At 36.2% G+C, this 16,382-nt stretch overlaps 1 protein-coding gene across 1 annotated transcript in view; it reads right to left on the bottom strand.

The window, feature by feature from the left end:
- LOC106141454 (uncharacterized) overlaps positions 1 to 16,190 on the bottom strand; it is a 48,791-nt gene extending 32,601 nt beyond the window's left edge. The window contains exons 1-5 of the mRNA XM_060951451.1: positions 16,151 to 16,190; positions 14,500 to 14,613; positions 3,306 to 3,476; positions 2,573 to 2,717; positions 610 to 737 (exon numbers count right to left, since the gene is read on the bottom strand). Coding sequence (XP_060807434.1) covers positions 610 to 737; positions 2,573 to 2,717; positions 3,306 to 3,476; positions 14,500 to 14,613; positions 16,151 to 16,190 — 598 coding nt within the window. The remainder of the gene's footprint in view (positions 1 to 609; positions 738 to 2,572; positions 2,718 to 3,305; positions 3,477 to 14,499; positions 14,614 to 16,150) is intronic.
- Between the last annotated feature and the right edge of the window lie 192 nt (positions 16,191 to 16,382).

The raw sequence follows: 16,382 nt of genomic DNA, 5'->3' as shown, positions 1-16,382 counted from the left end.
TGTATTAGCTTCTATGTTGCGCTGTGTTTTGTATGATACATGCAGCAAACAATTTTTAATTTCTTTTTTCATTAGGAACTTATAAGGTTTAAAGTCAGTAAAAAAATAAACGCTTTGTAAAAGTAACTAGATCTTTTACAAAGCGTTTACCGATTGTATTATTTTCAGCATCATTGGTTTTTGTAGACTTAGACAACTTACTATCTATGTAATACGCGTTTAAATCCTTTTACTTGTAAAGACATTAGTTAGATTAGTAGCAATATGTTTATGTGTTTTTTTATAAATGTTAGACGTTGTTAAAAGTTTGGAATAGACCTCGTGGAACACAACAATATTTTTTTGCTATTCAACCGTTTTGAGATTAAGGAGTACATAAAAGTTCTCAAATTAGTTTTTTTTACTGGATTTATCACTACACATTTTCGCGTTTTATTATAATACACTGTCACCTATTTCACATTGTGTTTATGGGTGGTATAGCCTGCTGCCAGCTTTAATAGCCAAATAAAGAAAAAGACAAAAGATTTGACCAAATTATCCAGTTTTAAAAAAAGAAGGATTTCCTCACTCAAAACCAATAGATACCAAGTAGAAATGAGTACTTACGAACGCATGGGTTGTGGTTGATTGAGGCGAAGATGCGGTCGCAACGTTTCTTCATGTGGGTATTGGGGCAGATGCATCCGAATAGGGGAGATAGGCGGAGACCAGCCCAGGATTCGCGACAAGCCTCCCTGTTGATAAAAGTTGTTGATGATGATGATGTTACCTTTTTTAAAAGCTTTTATCTAAGTCTAAGAAATAGATTTTTTCCGGCGCCTGTTGAAACTTTTGAGAACAAAAGTAGCTAAATTCATTCTATAAAAGTTTAGTCTATCTCTGCGTCTTTAACTATGACTAGAATTATGCCTGAGGTTTCGGAAATCAAGGTATGTCACTTTCGAATTTCTACTCTGTTTCTGGGTACACACGAGGTAGACAGAGCCAATAGTCTAGAAAAGACTGAAAGACCACGTTCAGTTGTATGGCTTTGTGATGGAATTGAGATTCAAATAGTGACAAGTTGCTAGCCCATCGCCTACAAAAGAAATCCCAAGTTTATAAGTCTAATTTTATCCCTTAGTCGCCTTTTACAACATCCATGGTAAGGATGGAATCCATTCATATCTAGTAGCTGATGTGCAGGTTTTCTCATGATGTCCCTTACCGTAATGTACATAACTTTAAAAAGAGTCTTTGGTTCATTAACGCGTTGGGATTTGAACCTGTGCTTGCCCACGACCACCGTCGTTTTCCAAACCGACATGTAATAATTATAAAGCGAAAACACCACTTTGTAAAATTCTAAACCCCAAGTGTATAAGTACATATTATGTATAGAACATACCACGTTTTAGTTCCATACGGAGCATAGGTACTTTTAAATAATAACGTTAATTAATGAATTGGTATCGGGTGTAATTATGTTGAAACTTTGCAGACGCTCGCTCAGTTCAGTGTTTAATTTGGTTTGAAGTTGGTTAGAATTTAGATGTGTGGTTATCGATAATGTTAATGGGACACTCGATTTCTTTTTGTAGATGTCGTAAAAGAAGACGGAAGTATTGGCGTAGGCATCGTGGTGCAATGCCTGCCATGATGCTCTCAATATGGCAAGAAGGGCCCACGGAGGGGTTTTAGTGGGTAGGCTGGTACATTAGGTGCCCGGAGTCCCACACTCTCCCGGGTGAAGACCCGGGGGGTTGTCCGTAAAAAGGATAAAAGTCAAATATAAGCTTTTAAAAAACCAAAATGGTCTCAAAGCTGCTTTCGCCAATTCTTTGACAAGTTATTATTATTAAAAAATTACTATAATTTTTTTTATTTAAAAAATATTATAATAAGTAATACTCTCATATGCAGAGGTTTCCCGCATAAACCAAAAATCTTGTTTATTCCCGCTTCCTTGGGAATTTCGAAAAATCCTCTCCTACGCTTTCTATGTCCGAATTTCAAAAATAGTCTGAACGTTACTTAATCTCAACAACTCAAGATGTTTATAAGTATTAGATCAATTTTGTTAACACTTCAGATTTCGATAAATACCAAAATTACAATGAATTTTACAGGTATGGTTTAAAAGTCACCACCAAAGAGCATTAGTCAAATCCGAAAGCCTTTAAAAAGGTCACCGGATCGTAATGTTTTATTAATAATGTCTGCCCATTAACGGTTCCTACTCAAAAATAACGGGGCTACGACCCGATAGGTTAAAATTAAACTTGCGCTAGGGATGTAACGATATTACAAATTCGGTTATCGATTATTTGATGACACTGAAAATCTAAAATTGTTTTCATAGCAATCTTGTATCGGAGAAAAAAAAATTGCGTGTCAATAACTGATTCATGTAATTTTCGATAAAAATACACTATTTAAAAATAACCATCTTCGTTCGAAGTAGCTTTTATTACATTACATGACTTGAAGAATAGTTTCTGTTTTTCTATACTCACTCAGGGTGTAGTCAAACGAGAGTTATTTTATTTTTACAGTTGTAAAGAAAATAAAATAAAAAATTGGTAAGCACCTGTCATCCATACGACATTCCCCATCACGGACCTTGCAAGCGTTCTTGAACCGGTCGTACAGCACATAGCAAGGCTTCTCCTCGTGACAGACAGTCAGGGCGTAGGTGCAGGTAGGCAGGGTCTCAACTGGGTACGGGTCTTTCTCTGAAAATGATACAAACATAAGATTTTTTTATCCTGCTACTATCGCATGTCTAGAACTGCCGAGAGAAGAATCACAAGTCTCTAATACTACACAATACATAAAATCACGCCTCTTTCCCGGAGGGGTAGGCAGAGACTATCTCGTTCCACTTGCCACGATCTCTGCATACTTCCTTCGCTTCATCCTTTCATTTCGGGTACTTTTGACCTGACCCTTTACCAGGACGTCTTTAATTTGATCAAGATACTTTCGTCTAGGTCATCCCACTCCGACCTTTCACTCCACACTCTTCTTGTATATCTGTTTAGTCAACCTGCTTTCAATTCTCTAATACCTCATTTACTTTTACGATCTTAGCGGGATTTATAAACGTACGATTAACGTTTTGAATTTCTTGAAAATAACAACTTTTACTTGACTAAAACCGATGATTTAAAAAAGTAGAAAGTTAGTTTCTTTTACTTTTTTTTTACGGTAAATATATTGAAAATAAGCACAAATCTATGTACCTTTTCATATTTGTTTAAGTAAAGCAAGGTAAAAAGCTAAAATTGCTACGGAAAATGAGAGAGTGGTTCAAAACTCACCCTTCTTCACGACGAACACGCAGGGATGGTCGAAGAGGAAGTCCCTGAACGAGTTGCATTCAGGGTCCACGTTCGGTTCCCGGCAGAGGCAGGTCGGCTTGAAGAACGGGAAGGCTTGCAAGGTCTTCAGGGCGGCTTGGCATTTCGTCACGGTCACGGTCGAGCAGGCAACTGGGAAAATAATTGACGTAAACAATTACATTATTAATAAAAAAAAGAATAGGACCACTCCATCTCGTTCCCATGGATGTCATAAAAGGCGATTAAGGGATAGGCTTACTAACTTGGGATTATTTTTTAGGCGATGGGTTAGCAACCTGTCACTATTTGAATCTCAATTCCATCATAAAGCCAAACAGCTTAACATGGCCTATCAGTCTTTTCAAGACTGTTGGCTCTATCTACCCCGCAAGGGAGACGTGATTATATGTATGTAAACAATTATACCAAGTGAAAAACACATCTGTGATGACACAACTAATTTCCACAAAATCTTGTGACATGCGGTCCATGAGAAGAATTTGTGTTTACAAGGCGAGAATTTCCTTTAAAGTCAATCCTTTATTTAAAACTGACTGGAATAAGACCAAAAATATGAATTAAAAAAGGACTAAGAATAAAAGTGAAAATAAATGAATTATTTCATTGAGTATTATTATCCTCACGTTAACCGACTCGCATGATAAGAGTTATGAATTTTTAAGCGAAAGAATGCACGAGTCTCAAATGGGAAGATGCTATCTCTGCCTACCCGTCCGAGAAAGACTCGTTTTAAGTATGGATGTATTGTCATCGGCAGAATTAATTCCTACCCTATTTCTTGTTAGCCTCATCGATTTTCCTTCACAATGCCTTCTTTGAAAGGATTCTGTCGGAAAAAATCTAATACAGCCATTCGGTCACTACGTAATGGGGTTCCGACAAAAAGTAACTTCTAATTTCTCCGATAATCGAGTGTTTTTTGCTGGGGGATGGTTTTTGCGGACATGTCCGGGTCATAGGATGGTTTGACCTCCCGGTTTTTGGACATGTCATAGCATCAAGGATATTTTGAGCGTTGATGGTCCAATGATTAAGGTGCCCGACGAAACAAGCGTGAACCATAGGTTCTAATCCCAGCGATAATAAAACAAAGACTCTTTTTCGAATTTTTTCTTACACTATTAGTACTTATTTGTGCATTAGTGTGCTTGTGAGTAATTGGAACCTAACAAATATACCAAGGAAATAGAATTTACTGATACATTGATGTGTTGCAATTAAGGTCTTTAATTAACTTGTTTTGTGTGTGTTTTTATTGTTTATTTTGTAAAGATCTATTACAATGGTTAATAGTTAATGGTCTTACTTAGAGATGTGTTTTATTTTACAGGAATGGTGTTTTTTAATAATAGAAATTTTATCATAAAGGTTTTCTCGTAGAAATCTGTGTTTCTGAAACTTTTTATCTCACAGCATTACCACAGACTTCAAAATCAAAGGGTTTTAGCATAATACGTGTTTGGAACTTTTACCTCAAAGCCTGACCTCTAAATACGCGACCTTAATCATAGAGGAAGTATTATCTAGAGAGCGCGTATGGCAAAAAGCAAATATAATTAAAAAGCAAATATCAGTATTAAATATTAAAAAAAAAAAATTTTTCGAAATTTTGTCTTACTGCCTGGCTGGTAAGTACGTTATAACTTCGCAACTTCTCAATGGATTTGAACGCGGTTTTCGCAAGTGGATTACATACCTATATTATTCGGAGTGTAGTCAAAACTGTGTTCCGTCAAAATTGGTTAAGGGAAAAGGAAGGGATACATACATACATAAAATCACGCCTCTTTCCCGGAGGGGTAGGCAGAGACTACCTCTTTCCACTTGCCACGATCTCTACATACTTCCTTCGCTTATGTCGTAAAAGGCGACTTCGGGATAGGCTTACAAACTTGGGATTCTTTTTTTAGGCGATGGGCTAGCAACCTGTTACTATTTGAATCTCAATTCTATCATTAAGCCAAATAGCTGAGCGTGGCCTATCAATCCTTTCAAGACTGTTGGCTCTGTTTACCCCACAAGGGATATAGACGTGACCAAATGTATGTATGTATTGTTATATTTGCTTTCAGCATGAAATTGGGTTTGGATGCCATTGGTTGAATGGTTTCGAGCCTGTAACAGATGTGCATTTATAACGATTTATAAAATGTAATTTTTTAAGATATAGAGTTAAGAATTATTGGAATGCACCTGTGACGCCCGAATTCCTACCCATAATGATACCTGAATGACAAATATCGTTCATTCCCAATTCTTCTTTTCGCTTAATAGTTGAAATCTGTATATTGTTATCAGTCATTTAGAAACGCAAGTATGTATAAATATAGTACAATAATATAACTAATTTAATATGTTTTTTATGCAAATTTTATTCACTTAACTCCGGCACCAATAGAAAAAAGAACAGGACTACTCCATCACTTTCTTATATATGTCGTAAAAAGCGACTAAGGGAAAGGCTGTAAGTTACTTCGGATTCTTTTTTTAGGTGATGGGCTAGCAACCTGTCACTATTTGAATCTCAATTCTATCACTAAGCCAAACATCTACCACGCAATGGATTTATACGTGATTATATGAATGAATGTATATCTTATTTTATAGTATACATAGTTGTGTTTTTATTCCGCGCTCTATAACAGACATAGTAAACACCACACATACTCTGTAACTTCGACCCTCTTGTTTTGTTTAAAGCAGATTCATTCTGTATATATCCGTCTTTATGTAAATTTTCGACATGTTGACTCCTATTATACGTAATCGTAAGGGTTGAAAGGGCAAAGGGTTTCATCTTAATCAGAGTAAACAAAAGCAGTGAGGGGTTAAAATAGTTTTAATCCTCTAACGGATCGTGGTGGGATTTTTTGGATGAATAACGCACTTAAAAAGTTTAGGCGTTCATCGGCAAAATAGCAATCTGTGAACCTGAGTCCCAGCTTCAATTCCTAGTCAGGTCATAAAAATACGATTTTGTCTAACTGGTCTTAGCCTGAGATGTTTATTTATATACGTAGGTATTTATCAGAAAGTTAAATAGAGTATAATAGCGTAACTACATAATATGAATAAACGATAAGTATATAAAAAATATAACCTCAATTAAGGTATGAATGTTGTTTTGAGGAGATAGTTCATTTCTCAAGGTATTTAAACATTTTCAACTCTTTAACGCTAAGGCAGTACAAAAACTTTGGACATTATAAAAATATTACTTTTTTAAGTAAGTAATTGTATCTGTAGTCTCTGTCTATCTTTCAGGGATGGAGGCGCGCATACGCATAATAATGGATATATATATCAAAACTAGTCAACATAATAAGTGTTTCATATATATATTGGCTTATTAGTCCGCCATTTTTACCCGTCGCCCGCCTCTTATCGGCGCTAATGCTTAAAAATTTTCACGAAGACGCTCTAATTTGCGTTTTCTGAGTCTTGAGATATCTTCGCCATTTTTCATGTTCAAATTATTATTCTCGCAAATCTGTTACGTCATTCTTGTTTGGATTCGCGAATTTTCGCTATCCGATTGTGCTTACTTAATAATTTTTAAGAAGGATAAATGGCCGCTACACTTTTTATAAATCGCACTTAGCAGAAATACATTCTTAGTTACATGCGTATCTATATACGAGTATATTTGGTGTATTATAAGTAGTATTGAGTTATTTCTATACTGGTATCATGTGTATATACTTAAGTTAAATATTTATGTTTTTTATAATCACGTCTATATCCCTTGCTGCGTATCAAGAGCCAACAGTTTAAAAATACTGATATGTCTCCTTTAGTTATTTATTTATTTATTATTATTAAACTTAGATATTTTTACATTACATACATTTAACTGCTACAGTGTAACAAAAACCATAATATGTAGGTTTGAACGTACACTGGCACTTAATGATAGTCTTCAGACTCAAATAGTGACATGTTGCTAGCCCATCGAATCGAAGAATCCCAAGTTTATGAGTATATATTTCTTAGTCACCTTTTACGACATCACGGCTCAGTTTGATTTATAAATAAATAAATAAATATAATCTCACAAAATTTCTCCGATAATTTATTAGGTAGGCCTTGATTACTTTTTTTATTTTATTTGCAAACAATTTTGAAGGACTGCCCAAAAGGCTGGTTGCACTGCCACGTTGAATTGTAATGCTAAACTTAATCTTTAACTCAGGTTTCCAGCCTTCACGGCTCGGGATACCTCGATCAGCCTCTTAGAAAGAAAAGCTGATGAGCAGATGGACCTCACGGACCCAGGGTTTACCCCAAAAGTTCTATCCTTATTATATTATTTCTCTCTCTCTTCTCTTTGCTTACATTTCGAAGACCGGTGCCGGGTATTTTTTCCTATTATTTCTAACTCTGCCCAATAAAGTATTCACCATTACCTACAAAAGCTTAATATACCTACTTAGATAGACATTAATGTACGTGTATACAATTTACGATATATTTCCCGCCTGCCGATCCCCAGGGAACGTCCATATTAATTTAATTACTGCGCGCAAACGAAGTACAAGTTACAACAAGTTTCGGAGTGCGATTATGTTTGTTTACCTTATGTTAACAGAGTTTCTTCCTGGATTTTAGTCCCGGTTGCTACCTCACTACTTTGGAGAGAAGCCTGAGGAATCCCTGTGACCATGGAACCTGACTTACCCAATTCCGGGGATTGGGTGAGTCAGGTTTTTACACGAACATATACGAAATATTTAGTGGAGAATTCTACTGCGCCGTGTAGTTACCGGCACCAATTTAAAAAAAGGACCACTCCATCTCTCCAAAAACAACTAAGGGATAGGCTTATAAACATGGTATTCTTCTTTTAGGCGATGGGCTAGCAACCTGTCACTATTTCAATCTATTCTGTCATTGTGCCAAACAGCTATTACGTATATAGCTCTACCCCACAAGGGCTATAGACGTGATTATATGAACGAATGAATGAGAATTCTTAACTTGTGGAAATTTCTTGATCAACAAATTATCCGATTCCAAAGGCCCGTTTTACACTGACATTGATAAGTCGTCGTTTCAAACGCGTATAATTAAGACAGATGCTGTCTGAAGTCAAGCGGCATTGTTCCAGGATCGATGTAAAAGGGATCTTTTTTCTTGGCAGTATAGAGTAAGTATAGTCTTTTATTTCAGAGTGCGCATTGTCTAGTGAGAATGGTCATGAGGCTTGCGAAAAAATACTTATTAGAAATTGCGTATTTATAGTAAGTGGAGTAATTTTTTAACTTTTGTCGTCTGATGAAGGTAAGTATAACATGTCCATGCCCATATTTCCAACAGGATTAACTGGATGATCTGTTTTGGACCTAAATTGGGTAAAGTTAATATTTGGACTATTATTTATAAAAGAAAATATCACCTGCTATCTTGGGACTGGTAAAAATAATGACCACGGAAATCACTACCAAGCGCTGTGTCCAAAGCAATAGATAATGTTATATTTTATGTATTTTTGGTTTCAATCAACAAATTTTAACTTGCCGTGTGGTTCCCGACACCAATAGAAAAAAGAATAAGACTGCTCCATCTCTTTCCCATGGATGTCGTATCTATCATTATGTTCTATCATTAAGCCAAACAGCTGCACTTGGCCTTTCAGTCCTTTCAAGACTGTTGGCTCTGTCTACACCGCAAGGGATATAGACGTGATTATTTGTATGTATGTATGTATGTATAAATTTTAACTTCATTAATTTGCTCACTGTTAATTTCAATTCATCGCACTTTATGTATAATACTAACTCTAGTTTAGGAGTCCATGAATTTGATCGCGAAACGGAAAATGCCGTGTCACTGCGGGTCCCTCGTCACGCTATTGTGTGGGTGAGTGTTCACCTTTATTTTCGGGAAGGGTCAAAAATATATGTAATGAGATTCGGGTAGTGGCTTTACATTCGAGTTATCTCATAATAGGGTACATAATGGGCAGGTAAGAGGCGATATTTTTATACGTTTAGAGGACCCCAATTTTTTTAAAGAACTTGTGTTTGGATGTCTATTATTTTGTAAGTAGGTATATTAAGGGGAAATGATAATAGTTTTGAATAGAACCGCCAGGAGTGAACCTAGTTCTTCCATTGTTGTGAACCCATTGTGTTCCAAGGTCATCATGATGGGTTCAATTAAAATCTTTCCATAAACATCGGGCCCTTATTACAGTAAATGGGTCAGATAGGAGTCCTTTCTTGTAAAAGCCACCCAATCCAGGATCTATGGTCGTAAATGGGCACCTCGGGCTCCTTTGTAGACAGGTGAGGATAAAATCGGGACTAACGCCAGGTGAAAGAAGACGTGAACATTGAATTTAGACCAAAATCAAGGCAATAACATCATGAATGTCATCTTTTCCCTGATGGATCTGAATTTTATGGATAAATTTCATGTTAAGAGCCCTCGGCCTCATGAGAGCTCTTCAACTTTTTCTTCAAGACCCTCATACAATATTAATTTGAGCACAGAATGTGGCCGGAGTCGGGTTTGTAAGAAAATAATTTATTATATCTGCAAGTTGAATTATTAAAATTAATTATAACGAACATTTAAAAATTATTAGTCTGAAAATGGTGTTATTGTTAATTAACCAGATTGAATGATTCCATTCAACTCCTACGGGTTCCATGTTTATATGCACACATCTTTATCCCTTATGGGGTAGGTAGAGCCAGTTGTCTCGAAAAGTCTCGAGCGACAGGTTGCTAGCCCATTGACTAAAAGAAGATTAGTTTAAATAGTGTCTAGCTTTGACTTGCCTTTGACTATTATACATACATAAAAACACGCCTCTTTCTCGGAGGGGTAGGCAGAGACTACCTCTTTCCATTTGCCATGATCTCTGCATACTTCCTTCGCTTCACTCCCATTCATATCTCTCTTCATGCAAGCTCGGCGGTTTCGGGTACTTTTGACCTGACCCTTTACCAGGACGTCCTTGATTTGATCAAGATACGTTCGTCTAGGTGTTCCCACTCCGACCTTTCCCTCTCTTTTCGACTATTATATCTTGCCTGGATAAATTCTTTCACATACCTGGTTGACTGGAAGAATTACCTATTAGGAATAAGTCTGCAGGTGTGCACAACTGTTTCTGTCAAAATATGTTTTCTGTCATAAAAGATTCACAGACAAACAAACAAGTATCTCAAATTTAGAAGCTTTAACATTACAGTATTAAAAATATTGCACATTCTTATCAAACGAGCAACAAGCTGTGTTAATTGCTAATTAGCTTCGAGATTAGCTGTTACTAGTTCACAGCCGGATGGGTAGTGAAGGTAATTGCTTTACTGGATCTTAGGCTGTCCACAGTCTAGTCGAAGGTAAAGCTGGCTACAATTTATTAGACGCTTACTGAGCAAATGCCCCGGTTTCGTTGGAATGTCTTATGATGGCATAAAAAACTATATTAATCAAATACATAATGAACCAATTAGTACAGTGGACTATAGAAGAAAGTATACCACTTTCGTTACGTTTATCACACACTGTTTTTTGTTTTCCGCTTTTAGACAAATTAGATGAATGTGCTTTTCTCCTTCTTTCCTTATTTTACGATATTTACTAGAAATTTATTAAAATTGCATGCAAACATGACGATTTAAATCTATTGACCTAACCCTTTACCAAGACGTTTTCTGATCAAGTTCGTCTAATCCTACGAAGTTTTTCAACATGACTGAAGTATCTTATCATTCCCTTTTCTATTTCTGTCATTAGTGCCGTGTGGTTCCCGGCACCAACACAAAAAAGAATAGGACCTCTCCATCTCTTTCACATGGATGAAGTAAAAGGCGACTGAGGGATAGGCTTACAAACTTGGGATTCTTCTTAAGGCTATCATTAAGCTAAATAGCTGAACGTGGCCATTCAGTCTTTACAAGACTGTTGGCTCTGTCTACCCCGCAAGGGATATAGATGTGACTATATGTATGTATGTCTATTCTCGTCATTTTATCCTATTTTACACCATGTATGTTATCAACGAGAAAAAGTAATAAACATCTATCATTGACCACTCCAACTTGGCATGTAAGTATTGTAACTCTTGTCTTTAACACTACCTATGCGCGTTATGGGATAAAAATGTGATATAATTACATGATTTATCATATTTATTACACAAACATACTTACAAGTGAAGTTCGATCAGTATTATATAAGTCACTTTTTCGAAGATATAGATGTATGTGTTTTAATACATTTATTAGTTTAATTGGTAGTCCTTTTATTGTTCGAGCATGCGTGCGATTTGCTATTATATTCCCTTATCTTCGAATAAAGTGACGAAATAATAATGTATGTGTGTGTGTCTAAATAACCCAGGTTATTAGGTAACCAACTACTTCAACTTTTACACGAACCATTCTTAATAACAAGATGTTAGTATCACTCCGGGGGAACCAATCACCACAGATTGGTTTCTATAATTACCGAAAGAACCCTATTATCGATTTGTGTGACCTCCTTTGCCATTGTTAGGGCTGCCACACATTCAGGGTTGGCATACATTGTTAGGGGCACTACACAAGTATACCTCGCCCCACATTAGTCCATTGTTGTAAACGCTTTGTTAGATAGCTTGATAATGAAATATTGTTTTCGTGAAAAATAGGCATATGTAATGATATGGAGAAAATTTTAGTCATATTTTAATGTCTCAAAGTACCACCTAGTATCAAATTGCTTATTTAGTTGTACTATAGTGTTTTATCGACGGACTACATACCAATTTTGATGCTAACGAGAGAAGGGCCCTTTTGACCATGGTCTTGGATTGTGTTAGGTATTACACGAAGCGACTCCCGTATGACCTCCTTTACAGAGGAACTTAACTTCAATATTGATTCACTTGCTTGTAAGAGCATAATAAAATACTCAAAATAAATAGTCTGCTTTTTGACTATTGGGCGAAATAAGTATAAGTACATACAGTCTTGAAAATATGAAAATTTGACTGAATGATAGAATTGAGATTGTAGCCTTAGCTTAAAAGAAGAATCTCAAGTTTATAAGGCTATCTCTTAGTCACCTTTTACGACATCCATGGGAAAGAGATGGCGTGAACCTTTAATTTTTTCTATTGGTGCCGGGAATCACACGACAAATACCAAAAGATTCTATCTAGAATTGAAGAACTAGAATTTAATATAGCTTGTATTGAACACTCGAGCAATTTTAAAATCCCTATTCATCAAGAACATTTTTTGTCAAACTATTATCAAAAGAAACGAAAAACCAATCAAGCAATATTAATCCTTGTTTCAACGATAGTAGGATTATAATTGGCGAACATCCTAATAAGGGTGTAGGGTTAGTCTCTGATTATTTGATGAGTCTCACTCAGCCTGTGATGTTTTATTCGCCGCTCGCTCCAGTCACTCGGGAGGTCAAAAACTCGATGACTGACTAACACACCGTAATGAATGATTTATATAAAACTATTTTTCTACTATTAATAAGCCATCCAGTTGAACATGTCTTTTTACTATTGACTCTGTCTACCTCGGAAGGGAGCATTACTGAATGATACAGCATATTTGGAACATAAGTTCAAAAAGGACCGAAGAAGAGCAACTAAAAGATTATTTTCCTATTATTTACGGGAACGAGCAATCTTTCCAATGAACTACTAACTGCATAAACTTCTTAATAAACTTCATTTAATACAGATAGTGTTATCTTAGTCTACTCCCATTTTTCCGAACCAGATTAAATTTATAAAGAAGCGATTTAGAAAATTCCGAACCGATCACTTCAACGATATTGCTTTCATTTTATATTGCTTTGAAATATTGGATACCAAAATAAAGGCAATTTGTTAAAATAAAAACATTTGTATTGCATTGGATCATCTTTCATTCTTATTTGATTTAATATTGCGTGTATAAATATTATAAGATCAACAATAATGTAACAGTTTATAGCTAAAGATCGTCTTCACACAAATACGGTTTATTTTTTCAAATTTCGTTGTTAGGAAACTTAAATTTAGGTAAAAGTGTAGAGTATCCAATTTTGTTATTTATATTATTCATCTGCTTTTTAGTGTGTATATATTGTCTTCACTAGTCAACAACATTATTAAAATAGAAACCATCGCACCGCATTCAACTATCGCCTATTAATTTAATTTAGATAACAGGCTTCGTATTAATTTTGTAAACACTTAACTCTGGAAATAAGTGACAAAAGTTACCTTCTATTAATCAGGGCTCTACAATAAATGGTTTTCTGTTATCTTACAGTTCATAAAATGTTTGTGACAGTAGAAAATTAAAGAATCTATTAACAAGTTACCTACGAATGAAGACACGATCAAAAACTATAAACTTGAACATGTTACGTAACGGTGTAACAGACAGCCGTAGTCGGGGAGGACGTCGCGGTTAGACTTTCGTGTACGTATACTCATGCATAATGGCGCGATCTTAACAAAAGAAACGCCATTTTCCCTTCCCAGCGATTTGTTTAGAATGCAAAGCAAACTCAGCATAATTCCGAATGAGATCTTCAGTCAAATATTTCATGTCTGTACGTGGAATGTTTCTATCTACAAGTACAGTATTTTGTTTTGATCTTTTGAAAATTATTCCGTCTTCGGGCGTCAGATCTTCCGGTTCAGATATAGGTGTTTATATTGAAAATGGTCATTGGCCTATGACATTGTTTAACACCAGGAACATCGGTATCACCACTATTTACGCTCTTTGAAAATATATCTTTCTCTCTCTCTATTCTTCCGGTTTCGATGGAGAGCCCTTGAGGCATATGCCTTATGGTGCTTGAATCGCTCAGTAGATTATCACATACCCTTGCATCATCATCATCATTTCATCATCATTTGATTTTCAATCCTGATGACCTTCGAACATTTCTTGTTGTGCAGGGATAATTTCCATGGAACACTTTAGGCCTGAGCAGACCGAAAGCACGTCAGAAGCAGGTTAGTTTGAAAGGTGGCTCGCACCAAGTGGTAATACATAAAACTCTTCAAAGGTGCGGTGGCAGAAAAGATGGAGTGCAGGCTTGCGTTCCAATTTGATGTGACTAGTTTGAAGACTTTCGTGCGCACGGGCCTTTACTGTTGCATAGTCTATGAAAGACAAAATAAGTGACTCACCAAGTTCAGATCCACAGACTCGCGGGATGATTTCCAAGATGGCGGAGCAGGAGGCGTCCTCAAAGCAGAGCTGGCGGGCCATGAGGCAGTTCAGGATCGCCAGTTTTATCGACACTGGAACAAAAAGAGGACATTATTAATATGAATCTCAATTCCATCATTGGGCCGTACAACTGAATTTGACCATTCAGTCTTTTCGCGATTGTAAGCTCTACCTACCCCGTAAAGGATAAAGACGTGATAACATGTACTTTTAATGATTGACGTCTTCTTTTTTTGCATCACGTAGTAAGAGCATTGTAGTTCTGTGACAAGTTACGCCTCCATCTCTTACGTAATAGTGAGCGAAAATACTCTCTAAAAGATTTAAATAATCAAAAGGTTACATGAACCACTTGAGTAGACGGAGAATTTAAACCCACTTTTTTTCTCTTTTTACGCCAGTATCTCAATTCTGTCGTTAAGCCAAATAGCTGAACGTGGCCATTCAGTCTTTTCAAGACTCTGTCTAGGCAAGGGATATAGACGTGACCATATGTATGTATGTTAACGCTAGTAAGAGAGACATAAGCAAATTTAATGTAAATAGGATGTGCCTACCTACAATTAATAATTCAGTGACAGTATTTCGCATTTCAAATCCACTAGCGCACTCTAGCGGCAGAAAAAATACTCAACGACATTTAATGGAAAAAGTGGTCCTCAAATTTGTAGTATCTTCCTCATTTACAAACCGGCACCCTAAAAATGAGCGCCGCACTGAACCATCGGTATAAGTGTAATTGAAACCTTGAAATATATTTTACAACTAGCTGTGCCCGCGACTTCGTCCGCATGGAAAAGTTATTTTGAGCATCATTGAAGCCCTCAAGGATGAATAATTTCTCCCCGTTTTTTTCACATATTCCATTATTTCTTTGCTCTTTAAAGTGGCAGCGTTAAAGCCTTCCTCGATAAATGGTCTATTAAACGCAAAAAGAATTTTTCAATTCGAACCAGTAGTTCCAGAGATTAGCGCGTTCAAACAAACTCTTCAGTTTTATTATATTAGTATAGATAAGGAAATTTCATTTAGCGTGAGCTCCCATGTTTGTCTAGTTGCTGAAAAAAAATATAAAGTGTACTAGTTGGTTCTCTTTCCGCGCATATTGTCAAAGTCAATTAAGGGATAGGCAAATAAACTTGGGATTCTTTTAGGCGATGGGAGATCAACCTGCCACTTTCTGATTCTCAATCAAATTTATTTTTGAGCCTGAATGTCGCCTTCTTATCATAAGACAGAGCAATAGTGCTCTGACTACCCCGTAAGGTATAAATATATGATACGGGGTAGTCAGAGCACTGTTGTCCAGTCCAAACGAAAATGTATAAGGTATAAATATACATATGATATACATTTTCGTTTAGACTGGAAGTCATGTGTTTAGCACTATTGTATCGAAACTATTGTGTAGTATTACTTTTACCTTAGTTAAAATTCCTTTCAAATATTATAAATGTATAAGTCTGTCTGTCTGCCTGTTCCGCTTTCACACCGCTGGACCGATTCAAATGAATTTTGGTAGACCTTCGCAGGTGACAAAGGCTACTTCTTTTTTGGAATTTCCCACGGGAGCAAAGCCCCGTGCAAAAGCTAGTAGGTTATAAATACCTTCTGTCTTTATGGTAACAGCCATGTCATGCGCAGTCATAGTTTTAATTTTGTTATTATTGGTTTAATCTTGCGGTCTGTGGTTAGTGCATCCGACATTTTGCGGTTATTTCGTTATAATAGGCCCAATTAATTTCTACTCTCAGTCAACTACATAAAAATACTTTTTAATTCTTCTTAATAGGTACCTAGGTACTACTATTTAGGGTGAGGGACCTACCTCTCTTATGGT

The sequence above is a fragment of the Amyelois transitella genome, chromosome 25 (assembly GCF_032362555.1).
Source record: "Amyelois transitella isolate CPQ chromosome 25, ilAmyTran1.1, whole genome shotgun sequence".
Classification (NCBI taxonomy): domain Eukaryota; kingdom Metazoa; phylum Arthropoda; class Insecta; order Lepidoptera; family Pyralidae; genus Amyelois; species Amyelois transitella.
This window is presented reverse-complemented; position numbering and strand designations above follow the sequence as displayed.